Source organism: Ahaetulla prasina, chromosome 14, assembly GCF_028640845.1.
Source record: "Ahaetulla prasina isolate Xishuangbanna chromosome 14, ASM2864084v1, whole genome shotgun sequence".
NCBI lineage: Eukaryota > Metazoa > Chordata > Lepidosauria > Squamata > Colubridae > Ahaetulla > Ahaetulla prasina.
The window spans coordinates 11667932-11689289 of record NC_080552.1 but is presented as its reverse complement, the minus strand read 5'-3'; the positions used below and the strand labels follow the sequence as shown (position 1 = coordinate 11689289).

General features: G+C 45.6%; 2 protein-coding genes across 7 annotated transcripts in view; one reads left to right on the top strand and one right to left on the bottom strand.

Moving 5' to 3' along the window:
• ANKS3 (ankyrin repeat and sterile alpha motif domain containing 3) overlaps positions 1-17170 on the top strand; it is a 39296-nt gene extending 22126 nt beyond the window's left edge. For 4 of the 6 annotated variants that reach the window (XM_058157598.1, XM_058157603.1, XM_058157602.1 and 1 more), the window contains 3 exons: positions 611-694; positions 2078-2172; positions 4157-6541. In XM_058157598.1, the coding sequence (XP_058013581.1) occupies positions 611-694; positions 2078-2160 (167 nt within the window). In that variant the 3' untranslated portion in view covers positions 2161-2172; positions 4157-6541. Of the gene's footprint in view, positions 1-610; positions 695-2077; positions 2173-4128; positions 6542-14465 lie in introns of those variants that run through there. The other 2 variants (XM_058157599.1, XM_058157600.1) reach the window with 2 other exon arrangements.
• The window catches only part of LOC131185245 (glucagon receptor-like), a 29154-nt gene continuing 17620 nt past the window's right edge, over positions 9825-21358 (bottom strand). Inside the window, exons 6-13 of the mRNA XM_058157605.1 lie at positions 20403-20559; positions 17192-17351; positions 15684-15744; positions 14776-14845; positions 12863-12951; positions 12610-12748; positions 12150-12191; positions 9825-10394 (exon numbers count right to left, since the gene is read on the bottom strand). Of these exons, the coding sequence (XP_058013588.1) occupies positions 10323-10394; positions 12150-12191; positions 12610-12748; positions 12863-12951; positions 14776-14845; positions 15684-15744; positions 17192-17351; positions 20403-20559 (790 nt within the window). The 3' untranslated portion in view covers positions 9825-10322. The remainder of the gene's footprint in view (positions 10395-12149; positions 12192-12609; positions 12749-12862; positions 12952-14775; positions 14846-15683; positions 15745-17191; positions 17352-20402; positions 20560-21358) is intronic.

The window sequence follows — 21358 nt, the reverse complement described above, 5'->3', positions numbered from 1 at the left end:
GCGGCTTCATATAGATGTTGAACAGGAGAGGCGAGAGAATCGACCCCTGCGGCATCCCACAAGTGAGGTGCTTCGGGGTCGACCTCTGCCCTCCCGTCAACACCGTCTGTGACCGGTAGGAGGAGAACCACCGATAAACGGTGCCTCCCACTCCCAATCCCTCCAACCGGTGCAGCAGGATACCATGGTCGATGGTATCAAAAGCCGCTGAGAGGTCTAATAGGACCAAGGCAGAGGAACAACCTCTATCCCTGGCCCTCCAGAGATCATCAACCAACGCATCCTTTTGAGGTCTGTAAAATGAGGAGCCAGATTGTTGGGGGCAAGGGGCTGACTTTGTAAACTGCTTAGAGAGGGCTGTAAAGCACTGTGAGACTTACTGTGAGCACTTATAAGTCTAAGTGCTATTGCTAGTGCTGCTGCTATCCTAATATTTTCCTACTTTTCTTAAGACAAACCAGCTGAACTGTTTCTCTCCCCCCCCCCCGCGCCCTTAAAAATAAAGATGTGGCTCTGCTTTGCCTGAAAGTGGGGAAGGGGCTTCTTTCATGTCCATCTTTAGAACAATGCTGTCTTGAATTAACTCTGTCGATTTCTTTCTCAATCTTAGACCCCGGAGAATGGTTACCTACCTTGAAGGCCCTTAGCCTGCCTGAGCTGTCAGCTCTTCTGGAGGAATGTGTAGGGGAAATGGGTAAGGTTAATACCAACTGTTGAACACTTGTCTTCTCCTTGATCTGATCAACATGACCGCAGCAGCATGGCACATACAATGGTCCGGTGGTGAAATCTGAACCGGTTTACTACCGGTTTGTTGGCTGCGCATGTGCAGTGCGCACCACGCACCAAATGCAAGTTGCACACACATGCGCAGTGCACGCCAAAAGAAGGCATGGGGTAAGTAGAACAGCGCGCGGGGTGTGTGTTTCACCCCTCCAATGGTTGCTATCAAAGGGAAATAGATGTAGGGGAAGAGCTGGCAGAGCTAGGGGGGCAGAGCTAAATGTGTCATCAGCTTAGACTCCTTACATTGCCACAAATGATCCTGGCTCAGTCCTGCTTGAATTCTGTTGATCCTTATCTGACACCGGTTCAGATTTGAACTTTAGTTGACTAGATTCTTTTTTTTTAAAAAAAGTTTTATTTTAACATTCATATCCAATAACATATTTAATGTACCATCATATACAATTAATCGGACCTGCCCAGTCACCACCCCCTTCCTTTAACTCTCTTCCCTTCTCTACCTTCTTCTACTTTCCACAACCATCCTCCCCTTCTTTTATCTACATCCTCTCCTCCTTCCTCCCTACTCCTTTCTTCTCCCTCTTCTATCCCTCTTCCTTCCTTTCCTCTTCCTCCTCTTCTCTTTCCTACCTCCTTCTCTCTTCTACTTCCTTCTTTCCCATCATTCTGAAGTGGTAGCCAGGCAGCTCCGATCTTACATTAATTATACGTCTTCGATCATCTTTGTACATTGACCATCAATCCATTTTCTACCCTCATCCCCCCTCCCCCTCCCTTCACCTTCCTCCCCCCACCCACCCCCAGGGACTTCCCAGAACCGAATACAAGGTATAAAACTAACAACAAAAATTAAAATATAACACAAATCATAATCCATAGTCACTCCTTAAAACCTCAACTCCCCTTCCAGAAACAAAGAAAATACATTTCTTCCAATCCATTATATATCAGACCATTCCACTCCTAGAGTTCTCAGAAATTTCCGATTGAGTTGGTGTTTGTTCTTGAATAAAGTACATAGTTTTTAATATCCAACCTTCATCAATCAATATCAAAACAACGTTCCATCTTCCAATATTTACCATGGGTTCTTCTAAAATGTCTTTCTTCCTTAAGCAGTCTCTCAAAAATAGTTCATTAGTTGACTAGATTCTTGTAGACAGGCTTGAGCAATAAATCTTTCCAAACTGCCACTTAGCATATGGTGCTGATCCTTTGCGCCTGACAGTAAATGGAATAAAGGGCATCTTCCCTCCGAGCTAGTTTGCTTGCCTGTCATAATGGAGGACTATCCAACACTGGTGGTAACTGAGCTGTTCTGTCTCTCTAGGGACAACTCTCTGTTCTGTCAACCGTAACCTCGAGAGGCTGCAATGTCCAGAGAAGGGGAAGGCTGTTTGCAAACAGCCCTAGCAGTAGAGGAAGGTAAGTGAGGAGCAAATAGCCCCCAAGATTGAGAGTGGATGTTGGCATGTAAAAACATTGTGGTCTTCGAGACCAAGAGAATGGCCCTGAAGGCGTTTGGTTGACCATAGTGATCGTTTACTTTATTGTCATTGCACGTGGTACAACGAAATTAAATGCCGTCTTCGGTGTACATTGTAATTATAAAAATAAAAACGCAAACATACATCCTTTACGTTCTATATAATTGAAACCGAAAACCCGATATTGCACTATACCGTAAAATTCAACATGGTTACTGCCCTGGGATAGAAGCTATTTTTCAGCCTATTTGTCCTTGTTTTTTATTGACCTGTACCGTCTGCCAGATGGTAATAGTTCAAAAAAAAAAGGGGGTGCCCAGGATGAGATGGCTCTTTAAGAATGTTTTGAACTTTCTTAAGGCAGCGGGAGCTATCAAGCTCTTTCAAAGAGGGGAGAGGGCAACCAATGATCCTCTGGGCAATAACGTTGACCCTCTGGAGCGCTGTCTTATCTTCCACTGTGCAATTGGCAAACCATACACAGCTGCAAGTAAGTTAAAATACTCTCTATGGTGCAGCGATAGAAGGCAACCAGCAGTTCTGACCATTCTGGGAAACGAGAAGCTAGACTACTTCCCAGTTACTACAGAGAGTCCTCGCCTAGCTCCTGCCCATTTAGCAGTTTGAAAGCATGCAAATGCGAGTACCCGTGTTTCTCTGAAAATAAGACCCTGTCTTATATTTTTTGAAACCCGAAATAAGCACTTAGCCTTATTTTCGGGGAGGTCTTATTATTTTGGGGTGTATGGAGCAAGATGGGGCTCCTCTTGCCGTCTTACCTAATTTCCAGCTCTGCTTTTAAATATTTTATGGGAGGGCTTATTTTTTTGGGAGGGGAGGCTTATTTTAGCATGCGCGCTGAAAAGCCCGATTGGGCTTATTATCAGGGGATGTCTTATTTTTGGGGAAACAGGGTAGATAAATGGGTACCACTTTCGTAGGGAGGAAACAGAGCTCTGCAATGTCATTCTAGCCACATGACTGTGGAAATGTCTTCAGACAGCGCTGGCTCATGAGAAAGATAAAAAGAGAGGAAGGAGGGAAGGAAGGAAGGAAGGAAGGAAGGAAGGAAGGAAGGAAGGAAGGAAGGAGAAAAGGAAGAGCAAAGCAATAGCACTTAGATATACCGCTTCGCAGGGCTCTAAGCGGTTTAGAGAGTCAGCCTCTTGCCCCCAACAATCTGGGTCCTCATTTTACCCATCTTGGAAGGATGGAAGGCTGAGTCCACCTTGAGACAGTGAGACTCGAACTGCCAAATTGCAGGAAGCTGGCAGTCAGCAGACTAATGGAATAAAATCTGCAGGGACTCCTTTCCTTTCCTTTCCTTCTTTCCTTCCTTCCATCCTGTTTAGGTAAGAAATTTCCCTGAAACAATGACCCGAAGGATCATGGGTTGTCTAGCTATTAGATTAACTTTCTGTACGTTGGGTTTCTGCATCCACACCAAGCCATCCGTGGCTTATTTGTGGCTCAGCCCCCCAACGCGTGAATCCCCGTTTATGCCTTGGAAAAACTTGGGTCCCGATGTGATCTGAGATGTGCCCAGCTCCAAAGGCCGCTCAGTGTTGTGAAGCGTCTGCCCCAAATAGCAGGGCCCGTTTTTTATTTATTTATTTATTTACATTTATATCCCGCCCTTCTCCGAAGACTCAGGGCGGCTTACAGTGTGTAAGGCAATAGTCTCATTCTATTTGTATATTTACAAAGTCAACTTATTGCCCCCCCAACAATCTGGGTCCTCATTTTACCTACCTTATAAAGGATGGAAGGCTGAGTCAACCTTGGGCCGGGCTTGAACCTGCAGTAATTGCAGGCAGCTGTGTTCTAATAACAGGCTTCTAACAGCCTGAGCTACCATGGCCCTTAAAGTTTTTGCTCCTCCTGTCCCTTAAAGTTGGCTGAAACCAGGCTTCGTGTTGCAGACATGCCGACGTTGGGTGACCATTCCACCCTGAAGCTGTGTTTGCCTGCAAGAGTGAAGCGAGCGCAAGAGCGCAAGGAAGACGTGGCTGCCCTCGGTGGCGAACGAGGGCAGATCTGCTGGATGGCCCGACTGCGCTGCTGAAAGAGGAACGCGGGTCTGATTCTTCAAAGCCAGAAAGAGCGGTGAGCGGAGAACCTCTCCAAAGCTTGGAAGGGCCCAAGCAAGCAAGATTCACATGCGCCTAGTTGTGGAAGACGTGCTTGCTGCCTCTTCATAAGCAAGCAAGCATTGTTGATATCGATATCTAAGGTTTTTCTTCCTCCATCTCAGTGTCCGCAACAGGAAACGACATGGCAATAAAACTCTTAGGGCTTCATCCTCTTTTGACTTAGAGGCCGAAAGAGTTTGCAATTCTCCCCTCCTTCAATTTTATCCTTTCTTTTCTCCTCCAATCAAATGTGATTTTTTTTTAAAAAAAAAGAAGAAGAAGAAGAAGTGGAAAGGCTTATTTTTCGCAGGAACAAAATGTCCCTTTTGAGATCTTTAGTCTCAACGTTTGACAATGTGAGGCGGGGGCTCCCATTTGCAAAACCGGAGTTGTAAAATCTTCAGGCGGAACAAAGGACTCTGGATTAGTTCTGAAGAGCCCAGACGTAACACCCTGGTCAGAAAGAATAGTAAACCTAGTGTATGTAAGGCAGGGGTGTCAAAGTCGACTTCATTGAGGGCTGCATCAGGGTTGTGTTTGATCTTGGAGGTGCCAGGTGGACATGGCAGGGATGGGGGTGGCCATGACACGGGTCTTGGGTGGGGGGGAGAGGGACCTGTGGTGGCCAAGTGCTAAGGTGACTTCTCTGAGACCCTCCCTCACTCTCATTATAGTTTCCCTTCCTTCCTTCCTTCCTTCCTTCCTTCCTTCCTTCCTTCCTTCCCTCCCTCCCTCCCTTCCCTTCCCTTCCCTCCCTTTCCTTTCCTTTCCTTTCTCTATTTCCTTTCCTTTCCTTTCCTTCTTTTTCCTTCCCTCTTCATTCTAATCTCTCCTTCCTTCCCCTCTTGCCTTCCTTGCTCTCTTTCCATCTTTTCTTCTTTTTCTTCTTCTTGCTGCCTCTGCCAGCGAAAATGGGACACGGGGGTGGGGGACTGCGCAGAGCCCCTCCTCCCCCCCAATGCCTCGTTTTTGCTAACAGAGGCACCGCAGGCTATTGCTATTTGCAGGCCAGCCCCACGGGCCGGATCTAAGCACTCCGTGGGCCAGATCCGGCCCCCGGGCCTTGGAGTTTGACACCCCTGTCCTATAAAATGAATCGCCCAGAACCGGCTTAACTGCCATCAGCAGCAAGCTTTTGTGTGCTGTTCCTTGACATGTTCAAGCAGTGCAGAAAGATTAACATGGCTTTTAGAAAGATTCTGTCTTTGGTCCGAAGACTGATGCTGCCTTTGTTCATTGATTGGATTTCCTTCTCTGCTTCACCCCATAATCGCATGAGTATTTCTCAAGCTTGAGGGGACCACTCCAGGGTTCACAGCTGCTAACACTCATAATTAAAGGGAGTTGGGTGTATAATGTATTATTTTCCAGTGCACATCCTAAGTTTATTCCTCAAGAAGCGGTACAATATTTTAATGAATGTACTTCGATTTTTTAATAATTGTTATAATCTGAGTTTGTTTGTTTTCCGGATCATATACTGTAAAACTTTTGTCTTTTATGTTAAAGGTTGTGATTTTTTTTTAAAAAAAATAATAGTCTGGCAAAGCGAGATAGATCTTTACGAAACAGAAACCAATTTAAACCTCGGGCATGGCTGTTCTGCTTCCAACTGGAGAATGAACTCAAAGGATGGCATGTTTTTTACGAGCTTACTCTTCCTTCTCCATCTGGTGCCTTCTGGAGGTTTCAAAATGACCTCAGAGCCAATGTAGACAGTAATCATGATGTACATGGCACAAGGTTGAAGAAAGGTGGAGGCAGTGTTTCTAGCTAGGACAGGGGTCTCCAACCTTGGCAACTTTAACACTGGTGGACTTCAATTCCCGGAATTCCTCTGCCAGCTTTGCTGGTTGAGGAATTCTGGGAGTTGAAGTCCACGTCTTAAAGTTGCCAAGGTTGAAGACGCATGAGCTAGGATATGTTTTTTTTCCCCCTGTTATGCCAGCTACTCTTAAATGTGCAGGGACTGTTTTGTAAAGAAGGTGATTCAGTCATTAAATGCTCAGTTACCGACTGACGTGGTACAGCTCAGGTAGGTCTTCATACCTGAACTTTTTTTTTTTTTTGGTTATGAAAACCAGACCTCTGGCTATTTATAGCGACGTAAAATAAAAACTGCAATCTATTTTTGATATACTGAAGTAGATGCTTTTCAAATAAAACAATGATATTGTAAAGACTCAAAACGCTTGCTTGAAAACAATCTTATTGTTGTGTCTTGTCCGATCTCACCACAGCCGGGGCCTTCTTACCTGCTTCCGAACACGGAGGAATGTATGCCTCCCGGCCCCAGCCCTGGCTCCATGCCTAGACAGGCTGAAGAGGAGGAAATACCTCCAGCCCCCAGCTCTGGCTCCATGCCCAGGCAAACGGAGCAACTAGACCCCTCCCCCTCCTCCACAGCATGTGAGCCTGAGGGAGGTCAATTGACAACAGCTGCCGACTGGAGTGACCCTCGTGTCAGAAGACTTGATAGGCGGAGGCAACAGAAGGAAGGGAGGGGCAGGCCTGCTGAGTCATGGAGCCACACCCCATGGCCTATATAAAGGATCTGCTTTCTGGCATTCTCTGAGTCAGGCAAAGTCTAAACATATCTTGCTGAAGTCACTTTTTGGTCTCCTGCCTGCCCTGAGGACTTTGCTAGGACTTTGGCAGAGCTGTAGAGGCACACCTGATTCGGATTTCCCTGACCCGGCCGTCAGCGGAGGAGTGGGACACGACATTTATCCTGTCTCGTGGCCTCCAGCTCTGTAAACCATGCTTAAGTGGGAATTTGTCCTCTCTTCGAGAACATGTGGAAGGGGCCATATATGCAGAAACTCTGTGGAGTAGTTCACTGGAAGGTGTTTATCGGAACTAATCACCCAGCTGAAATAGCAATAGCACTTAGACTTATATACCGCTTCACAGTGCTTTGCAGCCCTCTCTAAGCGGTTTAGAGAGTCAGCCTATTTGCCCCCAACAATCTGGGTCCTTATTTTACCCACCTCAGAAGAATGGAAGGCTGAGTCAACCTTGAGCTGCTTAGGATTGAACTCCTGGCAGTTGGCAGAATTAGCCTGCAATACTGCATTCTAACCACTGCGCACTGTGGAAGGATGGATGGATGGAAGGGGAAAAGGAAGAGCAATATCATTTAGACTTACATACCGCTTCACAGTGCTTTCCAGCCCTCTCTAAGTGGTTAACAGAGTCAGCCTATAGCCCCCAACAATCTGAGTCCTCATTTTACCCATCTCAGAAGGATGGAAGGTTGAGTCAACCTTGAGCCGGTCAGGATCGAACTGTTGGCAGTGGGTAGAGTCAGCCTGCAATACTGGATGGCTGGATGGAAGGAAGGAAAATAGCAGTAGCACTTAGACTTACATACCGCTTCACAGTGCTTTCCAGCCCTCTCTAAGCGGTTAACAGAGTCAGCCTATGGACCCCAACAATCTGAGTCCTCATTTTACCCACCCTGGAAGGATGGAAGGCTGAGTCAACCTTGAGCCTAGTGAGATTTGAACTGCTAAATTGCAGGCAGCTGGCAGTCAGCAGAAGTAGCCTGCAGTACTACACTCTAACCACTGCACCATCGAGACTCTAGGAAATGATTTCACACAATATGTTTCATTGATAGACCTGACCAGCTGATTACTCCATGTCGCATCTCTTCTGCTGGAAAAATATTTATTTACACTCTTTAATACATGTACAAATGTCTATAAGCACCAATATTTTTTAAATCCAAAGGAACATGCCAGGCTGGGCTAAGCTCACATGAAGTGTTATTTTCCTAACATTTGTCAGGATTCAATATCGGCAGGGATGCTTTTTTTTGAAATTCCAAAATAGTTTCATTCACATTGGCCATCCTCTTTTTCCCAGAATCTAGATTGAGGCTGTTTTTGGGGGGGCAGTCATGCATTGCAAATAATTTCTAAAAAAAGGATTTAGGTTTGCCTTTCTTTTTTTAATACGAAACGGTGAGTATGGTTCTTTCTTACTATGCAGGCTTAAAACATTACAATTTCATCCTCTTTTTGGACAGCTGGGCACCATGGTTGTCCAATACCAGTATCCTTTTTAAATAAGAGATGTGGAATTTTTTAACTCTAAACCCTTCTGTACACCAGTCCTTCATAGAGCATCCTTTTCTGCAGTTTAAAGGTAAAGATTCCCCTCCCACATATGTGCTAGTCATTCCTGACTCTAGGGGGCGGTGCTCATCTCCGTTTCAAAGCCGAAGAGCCAGCGCTGTCCGAAGACGTCTCCATGGTCTTGCGGCTGGCATGACTCAATGCCAAAGGCGCACGGAACACTCTTACCTTCCCACCAAGGAGGTGGCCCTTATTTTTTCTACTTGCATTTTTTTTTTTTACGTGCTTTCAAACTGCTAGGTTGGCAGAAGCTGGGTCAAGTAACGGGAGTTCAGCCCGTGACACGGCAGCACTAGGAATCTGAACCGCCGAGCTGCCGACCTTCCGATCGACAAGCTCAGCGTCTTAGCCGTTGCTTGAGTGGGGAGCCCTTGTCCAGGATGTTCAGAAGTGAAAACGAAGTGAAACCTCTTGGGACTGTCCACACCTCGCTGTATGACAGTGATGGCGAACCTTTTCGAGACCGAGTGCCCAAACCGCAACCCAAAACCCACTTATGTATCGCAAAGTTCCAACATGGCAATTTAACTTGAATGATGAGGTTTTGCTACCTACAATAAACAAGGCAGAGGTCAGCTAAATGTTCTAAGAAGAATGTGATCAATGCACTTTTATGCCCCTTCATTTCCCCCCCCCCGGCTTTTGAATACTACATTTAGCAACAATAAAAAAGAAAAACTTCTGTAATATCATTTCTCTTTCCTGCCTTCTCTCTTTCCTCCTCTTTCTCTGGCTCTCTCTGTCTCTCCGTCCCTCTCTCTTTCTCTCACTTTCTCTCTCTTCCCCTCCCCCTCTTCCTCCCTCCCTCCCTCCCTCTCTCTTTTTCTCCCTCTCTCTGTCTCTTCCCCTCCCTCCCCTCTTTCCCTCTCTTCTCTCTTTCCTCCCTCCCTCTCTCTCTCTCTCTCCTCTCCCTCCTCCCTCCCTTCCTCTCTCCTCTCTGTCTCTTCTCCTCCCTCCCCGCTCTTTCCTCATCTCCCTCCCCTCTCCCTCCTCTCTTTCCCTCTCTCTCTCCCTCCCACCCTCTCCCTCTCTCTTCCCTCCCTCTCTTTCCTCTTTCTCCTCCTCCCTCTCTCTCTTCCTCTCCCTCTCCCTCTCCCTCCCTCCCTCTCTCTCTGTCTCTTCTCCTCCCTCCCCGCTCTTTCCTCATCTCTCCCTCCCCTCTCCTCTCTCTCTCTTTCCCTCTCTCTCTCCCTCCCACCCTCTCTCCCCCTCTCTCTCTTCCCCTCCCTCTCTTTCCCTCTTTCTCCCTCCCTCTCTCTCTTTCTCTCCCTCTCTCTCTCTTCCCCTCCCTCCCTCTCTCCCCCCTGCCGGAAAAATGTGATGCAGCTAGGCTGGGGCGTGCCCATAGCAAGCGCTCTGCCACCTCTGGCACGCATACCATAGGTTCGCCACCACTGCTATATGAAAGCCATAAGAGCAAAACACTTGCCTGGAGAGCATGAAGGCCTTTTACCTGTCACGAAAGCCAAGTCTGACCAATCAAAGTTGAATCCTGACCTAATTGAGGTCCATGATATAGGCATGCAATGTTGTTTGAAAAGATTCCTTTGGCTGTTGGTTCCAGACAGTTCTCTCAAGATGTTCTTCAGAACTTCCAATCCTCCTCCTCCTGCCGACACTGAGTCAACCATCTTTCCCCATCTTTTGGCCTCAAGACAGTGAAGATAGCAAACCATCAAAGAGCATCATTCCAGAGTACGTCATAATTGCCTTAAAACAGCAGCAACAATCCATTCGGAGCAATCCCAAAGTTTCTCTGAACAGCTTCTGCTCATTTCCTGCTGTGTGATGTACCAAATTCCATATGATCTCCTTCACTGACTGCAGCTGACTGTTGGATGGTCCAGTTTCCACAACTGCCACTTCTTCTTCATTTCAGCTTTCACCTGGATGGAAAAACAAGAATGTTTGAGAGCTCACAATTCTTCCGGGACCTCACAGCATTTAGCTCTGCCTACCCAGTGGGACGCGATGGCTCAGTGGCTAAGGTGCTGAGCTTGTCGATCGAAAGGTCAGCAGTTCAGCGGTTCAAATCCCTAGTGCTGCGTAACGGGGTGAGCTCCCGTTACTTGTCCCAGCTTCTGCCAACCTAGCAGTTCGAAAGCAGTTCGAATGCAAGTAGAAAAATAGGGACCACCTTTGGTGGGAAGGAAATAGTGTTCCGTGCGCCTTTGGCATTGAGTCATGCCGGCCACATGACCACGGAGACGTCTTTGGACAGCACTGGCTCTTCGGCTTTGAAACGGAGATAAGCACCACCCCCTAGAGTTGGGAACGACTAGCACGTATGTGCGAGGGGGACCTTTACCTAGGAATATTGGAATTTTTGGAGACCCAAATTTATAGAAGATTAATTGGTGATTCTGTTATCCGGGAATAGCTAAAAAGGTGGATGCATTTTTTTAAAAAAAATATTTACATCCAGCCTTTTCTCTGGGCATAGCGTTTTATATGTGATGGGGATGTCTCCATTTAATTACACAGGGACCTCTTTGTGAAGCAGGGATACACTGGGAGAATGACTCGCCCAAAGTTGTCACCTGCTTGTTTGAGTGGGCACCTGAACATGGGTCTCTGCAATCCCAGTCCGCTACCTGAACCTTAATATTCTCTGAAAACGTAGATCTGAAAAGAAGTAGAATTTTATTAATATCTAGGCTTCTTCTTGTAAGCTTACAGTAACTCTGTAAAGCCGAAATCCTACACTGTAGATTTGTTCTATTTTTTAAAAAAACATAGCCAATTAAGATGTTCTTAATTACTCTCAGTCTAGACCAGCAAAACTGGCCAGGGAATACTGGGAGTAGAAATCTGTATGTCTTAAAGTTGCCATGGTTGAGAAACGCTGGTGTAGACCATCTTTGCAAGTGCCATTTTAATCTAGAGTTAGAGATAGCTTGAAGCAGGGGTGGGCTTCAAAATTTTTAGCAAGGGGTTCTCTGCCCGGTTGCTGGATGGGTGTGGCGGGGGATGACCGTTTTTGGTTTGGTTTTGGTTTGGTTTGGTTTGGTTTGGTTTGGTTTGTTTACATTTATACCCCGCCCTTCTCCGAAGACTCAGGGCGGCTTACAATGTATAGGGCAATAGTCTCATTCTATTTGTATATATTTACAAAGTCAACTTATTGCCCCCCCAACAATCTGGGTCCTCATTTTACCTACCTTATAAAGGATGGAAGGCTGAGTCAACCTTGAGCCGGGCTCGAACCTGCAGTAATTGCAGGCTTTGTGTTCTTAATAACAGGCCTTACCAGGCAGAGCTAAACCGGCCCTCCCCGGGCTCCAGAGGCTTTCCACGAGTCTCCAGGAGGGCAAAAACGGCCTCCCCAGGCTCTGGAGGCCCTCTGGCCTTCCCAAACTTCCCGTAGGCCCATTTTTTGCCCTCCTCGAGGCTCCGTGTGTGCCCTGCACTTACCTGCATCCAAAATGGGCCATGTGGGGACTCCTGCGATGAGCGGGGTGGGGTGGGCAGGGCCAGCCAGAAGTGGGATTTGGGGGTTTTCCAAACTGCACAGAATCTTAGCTAGAGGTTCTCCCGAACCACTGCGAATTCTCAGCTGCTCACCCCTGGCTTGAACGGACCCTCTGAAACTGTTCAGAATTAGTGATGGGTCAAGAGAGGTGGAGGGAGGGGATACTCACTTCCTTATTGGCAAAGCAGTAGAGAACAGCAACCAGAAACCCCTGTAGGAGATAGAACACGTTATCTATTATTTATTTATTTATTTATATTTATTTATTTTGACAAGCATATATAAGATAACAGGTAAAAATATAAACCTTATTTGAATACATGAAAAGAGTAAGTAAATAGGAACAGCACGTAAAAATGCAAGTAGAAAAATAGGGACCACCTTTGGTGGGAAGGGAAGAGCGTTCCGTGCGCCTTTGGTGTTGAGTCATGCCGGCCACATGACCACGGAGACGTCTTCGGACAGCGCTGGCTCTTCGGCTTTGAAACAGAGATGAGCATCGCCCTCTAGAGTCGGGAACGACTAGCCCGTATGTGTGTGGGGAACCTTTTACCTTTACCTTTAGTGACTAGGATCCAACCATAAATATCTGAAAGGTCAATCGGAATGGCACTGAGGTGAAAAGTTACCTGGAAGGAGTTGAGGAAAAGTGTGAAGAAAACTTTGATGTAGCGCAGGATTCCCGTGGTTTGCTCATCCGTGGCAAAGATGAAGACCACTTCATGGATCCCAAAGAGAGGGATGAGGGTGAGGGTGGCCTTGGCTAACCTGGAGGAGAGCGTGGAGATGTCAGAATTAATAAGGCAGAATCAGGCCTAGATACAACCTTCTGTTAGGAAGCCACAATCAACCACCATTGCTGGCCTGGAGATCTCAACTCACCGCAGTTTATAATCCGCGTAGTCCTTCTGACTAGCCCGTAACTTAGCCAAGATCACTTTGAGAATTTGCACGAAAATCAAGAGATTAATCTGGAAAGAAAAAAGGAGCATGCTTTAGAACAGTGATGGCTAACCTTTTTGCCTTCGCATGCCAAAAGTGAGGGGAGGGCACGCGCGTGTGCCCACACCCATAATTCAATGTGCCTGCCCCCCATGCATGCATCTACAACCTCCCCCCCCCGACCACGCGACCCCCACTTTTGGCACAGAATGGCACAGTGGGCCCGGTAGGCCTGTTTTTCGCCCTCCCCAAGCCCCAGAGTCTTTCTTGGAGCCTGGGGAGGGCAAAAACAGCCTTCCGCACCCCCTCCCCCCACAGAGCCCTCTGGAGGCTGGAAATGGCCTGTTTGCTGACTTCTGTAGGACCGGAAGTCACAAAAATCGGGTGGCTGGCATGCAGATGTGCGCCAGAGCTAGGCTAGAGCAATGCTCGCGTGCCCACCGATATGGCGCCACGTGCCACCTGTGGCACGCCGTGCCATAGGTTCGCCATCACGGCTTTAGAAGATGACTTGAGATTTCCAAACAAATATTTTCCTTACAGAATAAAGTTAAAAAGATGAAATCCGTAATGATTTCATACTTTTATATCCGTTATGTGCTGAATTCTTGAGCAAGCAATTTTCAAAACCTATTCCAGGCATTGAAGTAGTTCCTTAACTCCATTGAGTCGATATTCAAACTTCAGTAGGGCAATTGAAATTGGAAAAAGAAGCATCTTTCTACAATAATATATTTATTTGTGCAAGTAGTCCTCAACTTACAACCGTAACTGAGCCCAAAATTCTTGTTGCTAAGTGAAACATTTGTTAAATTTGTGATTTTTATCCCATTTTATAACCTTTCTTGCCCTCGTTATTAAATGAATCACTGCAGCTATTAAGTGACTAATAGGGTTATTCAGTGAATCTGGCTTCCCCATTGACTTTGCTTGTCAGATGGTCACAAAAGGGGATCACACGCCCCCCGGGACACTGAAAAACTCATAAATATGAGTCAGTTGCCAAGGGCCTGAATTTTGATCACGTGATCATAGGGTCGTTGCGGCGATCGTAAATGTGAAAAATAGTCATATGTCACTTTTTTCAGTGCTGTTGTAACTTTGAACAGTCACTAAACAAACTGTTATAAGTCGAGAACTACCTGTATAGGTATATAAAACACTACATGCTACCATTTGGGACAAGTTGAAAAATTAGAACAAGAGTACCATGTTTTTTGCGGCGCAAATAAATCAATTCAACATTACATCATCATCATCATCATCATCATCATCATCATCATCATCATATAACAACAGAGTTGGAAGGGACCTTGGAGGCCTTCTAGTCCAACCCCCTGGCCAGACAGGAAACCCTACACCACTTCAGACATATGGTTATCCAACATTTTCTTAAAAATTTCCAGTGTTGGAGCATTTACAACTTCTGCAGGCAAGTTGTTCCACTGATTAATTGTTCTAACTGTCAGGAAATTCCTCCTTAGTTCTAGGTTGCTTCTCTCCTTGATTGGTTTCCACCCATTGCTTCTTGTTCTACCCTCAGGTGCTTTGGAGAACAGCCCGACTCCCTCTTCTTTGTGGCAACCCCTGAGATATTGGAAGACTGCTATCATGTCTCCTCTAGTCCTTCTTTTTATTAATCTAGACATACACAGTTCCTGCAACCGTTCTTTAGCCTCCAGTCCCCTAATCATCTTTGTTGCTCTTCTCTGCTCTTGATGGGGATTGCAATTCCTCTCCCCCAAAGATTAATGTCAATGTTCTTCCCATGCCCTAAACTAGAATTTCAAAAATATAGAAGATTGCACCAGATCCTGTCATCTCCCTCCCATTCCAACCGGAGTAGTGCTTACCATAGATGCCAGCAGAATAGGGATACGAATAATCCACCAGTAAGCCATGTTTTCATTAACCCCCCAGCACCTGCAGTATACAAAATAAGGCAGCCATTAAACATAAATGAGACCATAGTCTGATCATCCAGAGCACAGATAAATGTTCTAATAGACCGTTGATAGGTCTTACTGGCTACGAGGATTGAAGAGCCTTGGGGCTGCTTTATAGTTAGCACTCCAAAATTAAGTCCAAAGGGGCATTAGAAGACAATAGCCAACCCTCCAGAAGATAGGCTTAAGATACAGAAGGATCTTGACAGACTTGAACATTGGGCGCTATCTAACAAAATGAAATTCAATGGTGAAAAAAGTAAGGTTCTACATTTAGGCAAGAAAAACAAAATGCGCAGGTACAGTATATGTCGTACCTTGCTCAATAGTAGTAACTGTGAGACGGATCTTGGTTGTCCTAGTGGACAACCACTCATATTTGAGCCAGCAATGTGCGGTAGCTGCCAAAAAAGCCAACACAGTTCTAGGCTGCATAAACAGAGGGATAGAATCAAGATCACGTGAAGTGTTAATACCACTTTATAATGCCTTGGTAAGGCCACACTTGGGATACAGCATCAAGTTTTGGTCGCCACGATGTAAAAAAAGATGTGGAGACTCTAGAAAGAGTGCAGAGAAGAGCAACTAAGATGATTAGGGGACTGGAGGCTAAAACATATGATGAATGGTTGTAGGAAGAAGAAGAACATCATGGCTTCAAAACCTAAGGGACCGGTTTGGACAAAACTCAGCAGCTCTTTTTCATGTGGCTGTTGACAAAAATAGGATCGCCAACATGATCGCCAACATCCGATGACGGATATGGCAGAAGCAGCAGAAGAAAATTGGTTCCCACCCAGCATCTCTAGACTCACTCTGTGTTTTCCTTCAAGTATTTGGCAGCCATCCAGGGTACCACAAAGGCCACAGGGGTCCCTGTTTTAAAAAAAGAAAAGAAAGGAAAAAGGAAAATCGATCATGAGAATCAGCCAGCAAGTTGTGTCCGACATGAACAACCAGATCCACACGTGAAGAATTCAATTAGCTACTTTATTGCTTATTGCTACTTCACAAGAACTCTCCTAGACTGGCAGTTTGCATCTGGGCTAGACAAGTTAAAATTCAACGGCTTTTAAAGGGTGGGGAGTGTCGGGCTTTGCCCTCTTGTATCTATGTGAAGATTCCAGGCTAATTCCCCACTTGACTCCTCCCCCCTAGCTTGGCCAGTCTCTCTCCAACAAGTTGGTTCCTGCCTCCTGTTTTATTTTACTGCTTTTTTCTTAGGTGCTGAAAACATTGCACCCAAGAAATAAGTCCTCAAGATTCTGTAAGCCGTTGAATCGATCCAATTTAAGGAGGGGAAATTGCGCAGGGAATGCAAATTTTGCAATTTGGAATCGGTTCTGCAGATTTTAAAATGACGCAATAAAATTCTTTCTATTATTCTGACTCAAGGAAAGAAGGAAGGAAGAAAATCTAAAAAGAAAAAAATAAAGGAAGGATGGATGGACAGAAAAGGATACAGGTAGTCTTTGACTGATAACCATTCGTTTAGGGACTGTTTGAAGTTACAATGGCACTGAAAAAGGTTATTTCACGGCCAGTCCCTACAACCAATTGCAACATCCCTCTTTACATACAAAGTCGAACTACTAGCTGCAAACACCTCATTTCTGTGCTTGAAAACAAAGGTTGGTTGGATGATCCTGTTGTGCCTTGTCCTCACTCCTCTCCTCAGCTGGGCCCCTCCCATCTCCTGCTATCCGATTCAGAGTCTGATAATGAAGAGGAACGGCCTGGCATGCCTCCAGCCTCCAGCCCTGGCACCATGCCCGGACAGAATATCAGGAATGAACAAACAAACCTCACTCCTACAGTGTGTGAGCACGAAGCCAGCCATGTGCTAGAATTGCCAGCAGCAGATCAGGAGGAGGGGAATTCACAGTGGACGGATCCCCGCTTCCGGAGAATTGAGAGGCGACATCAGCAAAAGGAAGGGAGGGGCAGGCCTGGATAAGTGCTGAGTCATGGAGTCACACCCCATGGCCTATATAAAGGATCTGCTTTTTGGCATTCCTTGAGTCAGGCAAAGTCTTCCTGCCTGCCCTGAGAAATCTGACAGGACTTTGGCAAAGCTGCAGAGGCTTCGTGGCCACGCTTGATACAGACTTCCCAGACCTGGCCGTCGGAGGGGGAGGGGGACACGACAAATCCCATCTCATCTCCATCAGCCTCTCCAAGGGTATCCTGAACGTATAATGGGGGCTTCTCTACCTTGATGTCCTCCAAATACATTGTGCATAATGGGGAAGACTGAAATAATTTGAATCTTGGCCCCCAACGTTAAAGGCACACACCATCCCCTTCCCTCACTTTATCTCACCCCAGCCAAGGTAGAGGTAGAGCGTGTAGTAATTCTTCTCTGAAAACACGGCGCCAATCAGCAGCTTGTATAGGTAGACAGCTTCCACCAGAAACCAATAGTGATTGGCTAGAATGCAGTATTGCATCAAGACCTGAGCCACCCGGCAACCAATGGCAGCCTAAGAGAAGGGAAACAGAGAAAAGAGCCGTGGAAAGAGTGCCACTGATGATCTTACCTGCTTTGGTAATGAAACATCTGCAAGAAAACCACCAAGCTCAGAGAGCACCAAGGACTCCATAGTCCTCCTCTTTGCAAACCCTACTCCCTTCTAGCACTGGTTGGGTCATGAGATGTCTGCAAGAAAGCCACCAAGCTCAGAGAGCACTAAGGACTCCATTGTTCCTCCTCCTCCTCCTCCTCCTCCTTCTTCTCCTTCTCCTCCTCTCCTCCTCCTCCTTGCAAACCCTACTCCCGTCTAACACTGGTTGGGTCATGAAATGCCTGCAAGAAAACCACCAAGCTCAAAGAACACCTCCCCTCCTCCTCCTCCTCCTCCTCTTTGCAAACCCTACCCCCTTGTAGTACTGATGATGTCCCCTAGTTGGGTCACGAAATGTCTGCAAGAAAACCACCAAGCTCAGAGACCACCAAGGACTCCACAGTTCAACCCTCTTCTATTGGAATCGCCATTTACTTCTCCAAAAGAAGGGTATTTTGAGGACAACCTGATTAGCACTTGGATGAGAAATCATTGGAATATCCTGAGTGTGGCCTTCACGACCAAAATCACCTAACCAGCTTTCGACCCAACCACAGCGGGTCTCCAGGATAATCAGAAAGGACATTTTTTTTTTGCAGCTCTCTTGAAGATACTGTGGAACTGAACTGAAGTCTTTGGTATTCCCAGCAAGTATTCTGAAGGAAAGATGTCACCCCATTTCAAGGCTTAAAATAGGCAACTTCTACCAGGCTTCAGTATGCATGATGTGAACTTATTAGCTTTCACCCAACCACAGCGGGTCTCCAGGATAATCAGAAAGGACATTTTTTTTTTGCAGCTCTCTTGAAGATACTGTGGAACTGAACTGAAGTCTTTGGTATTCCCAGCAAGTATTCTGAAGGAAAGATGTCACCCCATTTCAAGGCTTAAAATAGGCAACTTCTACCAGGCTTCAGTATGCATGATGTGAACTTATTAGCTTTCACCCCAGGTAGCAAAATACGCTAAGTTAGTTCTAGTTCAGAGCCCATCCGAACCGTTCTCAAATCCATCTAGTCCACACCTCACTCTGAACTGCAACGTAACTGCTACCCTTCAAAAAGGCCTTGACTTTGTGTCAGAATGGTCAAAAACTTGGCAACTCCAACTCTCAACCAGCAAATGCTCTGTCTTACACATTGGAAAAAAGAATCTAAACACTTAGTACAAACTCGATGGATATTACCTTACAGATGACCCCCACCCTGTTAAAGACCTTGGAGTTTTCATATCCAAGGATCTAAGTGCCAAAGCCCACTGCAACTACATCGCAAAAAAGGCTTTAAGAGTTGTAAACCTAATCTTATGTGGCTTCTTCTCCAGAAACACTACACTACTAACCAGAGCTTATAAAACATTTGCTAGACCAATTCTTGAATACAGCTCGCCTGTCTGGAACCCATACCACATTTCAGACATAAATACAATTGAACCTGTCCAGAAATATTTTACAAGAAGAGTTCTCCACTCCTCTGAATACAACAAAATACCTTATGCCACCAGACTTGAAATCTTGGGTTTAGAAAACTTAGAACTCCGCCGTCTTCGACAGGACCTGTGTTTAACTCATAGAATCATCTATTGCAATGTCCTTCCTGTTGAAGACTACTTCAGCTTCAATCACAACAATACAAGAGCAAACAATAGATTTAAACTTAATGTAAACCGCTTCAATCTTGATTGCAGAAAATATGACTTCTGTAACAGAGTTGTTAATGCTTGGAACACACTACCTGACTCTGTGGTCTCTTCTCAAAATCCCCAAAGCTTTAACCAAAAACTGTCTACTATTGACCTCACCCCATTCCTAAGAGGTCTGTAAGGGGCGTGCATAAGAGCCCAAATATGCCTACCGTTCCTGTCCTATTGTTTCCTTTCATTATATCCAATTAATATAGTTATTACTATTAATTATTTGAATTTATATCCCACCCTTCTCCAAAGACTCAGGGCGGCTTACACTGTGTTAAGCAATAGTCTTCATCCATTTTGTATATTATATACAATGTCAACTTTATTGCCCCCAACCATCTGGGTCCTCATTTTACCTACCTTATAAAGGATGGAAGGCTGAGTTAACCTTGGGCCTGGTGGGACTTGAACTTGCAGTAATTGCAAGCAGCTGTGTTAATAACAGACTGCGTTAGCCTGGTGAGGAATGGAAAGATTTATATTCCTTGCAGGCAGCTGGTCATTTGCATCCTTTTAGAGGGTTGTTGAGGCCACTTGGAGGTTTATCTGTGTCCTCAGGGTCACCTGAGTTAGTGGCTCCTGGTTCCTGTAGTCTTCAATTTTCTCTCTGGAAATCCATTCCTACTTCTACACCATTCAAAGGGTTTTAATCTCAAATTGTATAGCTAAAAGTCTTGTAGTCATCCAGGTCATAGCTGTCCCAAAGGTGCTTTTTCAGGAGGCAACTGGACTTTCTTGTAAGAAAGTCCAGTTGCCTCCTGAAAAAGCACCTTTGGAATGACAGGAACTTAACTCCCATTGGAGGATAAGGAAGAAGCCTCACATCCCCTGGGCAATGGCTTCTGCGACAGCTGCCCGACAATCCTTGTGATCTCCTGGCTTAAAACCTATTACTATGAGAAGATCTGAGGAAAAACCCTTCTGAGATTTATTTATATATATATATATATATATAAGTATATATAAATATAAGCATGAAATAACTATACGAATTGGATACAATCAAGGGGAACATTAGGACAGGAACGGTAGGCACGTTGGTGCTCTTATGCACGCCCCTTACAGACCTCTTAGGAATGGGGTGAGGTCAATAGTAGATAGTCTTTGGTTAAAGCTTTGGGGATTTTGGGAAGAGATCACAGAGTCAGGTAATGCATTCCAGGCACTAACAACTCTGTTACTGAAGTCATATTTTCTACAACCAAGATTGGAGCGGTTTAAATTAAGTTTAAATAAACTTCCACTGTCTGAAACTACCCTTAGGAAGACGGTACTTACCTCATGACTCAATAAGTCTTCCCAGTCAGACATCTGGAAGGTCTCCCTTCCCCACATCTTCTCCAGCAACGCGTCCTTCACAATCACCGATATGGCCCGTAGACCAAAGGAAGCAAAAAGATTAGCATGAATATAATTCCGAGTGCAGCGAAGCCTCCTGAAAGACCAAGGGAACATGAGCATCATCAATAGGCAAAGTTGCCAATAATTAAATCAGCGAATAGAACAGCAGTCTCCAACCTTAGCAACTTTAAGACTTGTGGACTTCAACTCCCAGAGTTCCTCAGCCAGCAAAGCTGGCTGAGGAACTCTGGGAGTTGAAGTCCACAAGTCTTAAAGTTGCCAAGGTTGGAGACCCCTGGAATAGAAGATCTTTTTGATTGTGAGAACCTTCATTATATGGTGGAATCAACTGGAGGAAGAGTTTCCTCTTATTGGGGGCTTTTCAAGGAGAATTGAGCGGCCATGTGTTTGGAATGATCTAGAACAGAGGTGTCCAATCTTGGCAAATTAAGACTTGTGGACTTCAACTCCCAGAATTCCCCAGCTGGCTGTTCTGACCTAGGCTTCCTAAGACAGTAAAAAGCATACGGTTAGTCCCAAAACCCCTCTTTTTATTTCAACGGCTGTGAATTATGTTCATTCACATCCCGTAATGAGTCAAAAATAGTTTGTAAAGAGTCCGACAGAAGTCTGCCACAGTCCTTCGGGATAAGGCTGATAAGCACCCACTTTTATCTCCCTTGACACACTGCCAAAGACCTAATGGCCAATTAGCTTTGCAAGGCCACGCGGAGCAAAATGGAGCTTCAGAATTTAAACCAACCAGAATGAACAAAATTGCTTCCTGCAAAGGCTCATGTGCTTTTGCTCCTCCTTTATGTCTTATGGGAAGGGCCAATCATCTCCAAGCCTTGCTCCCAAGTCGCCCCTTTTGTCTTAACTGTTCTTGCCTT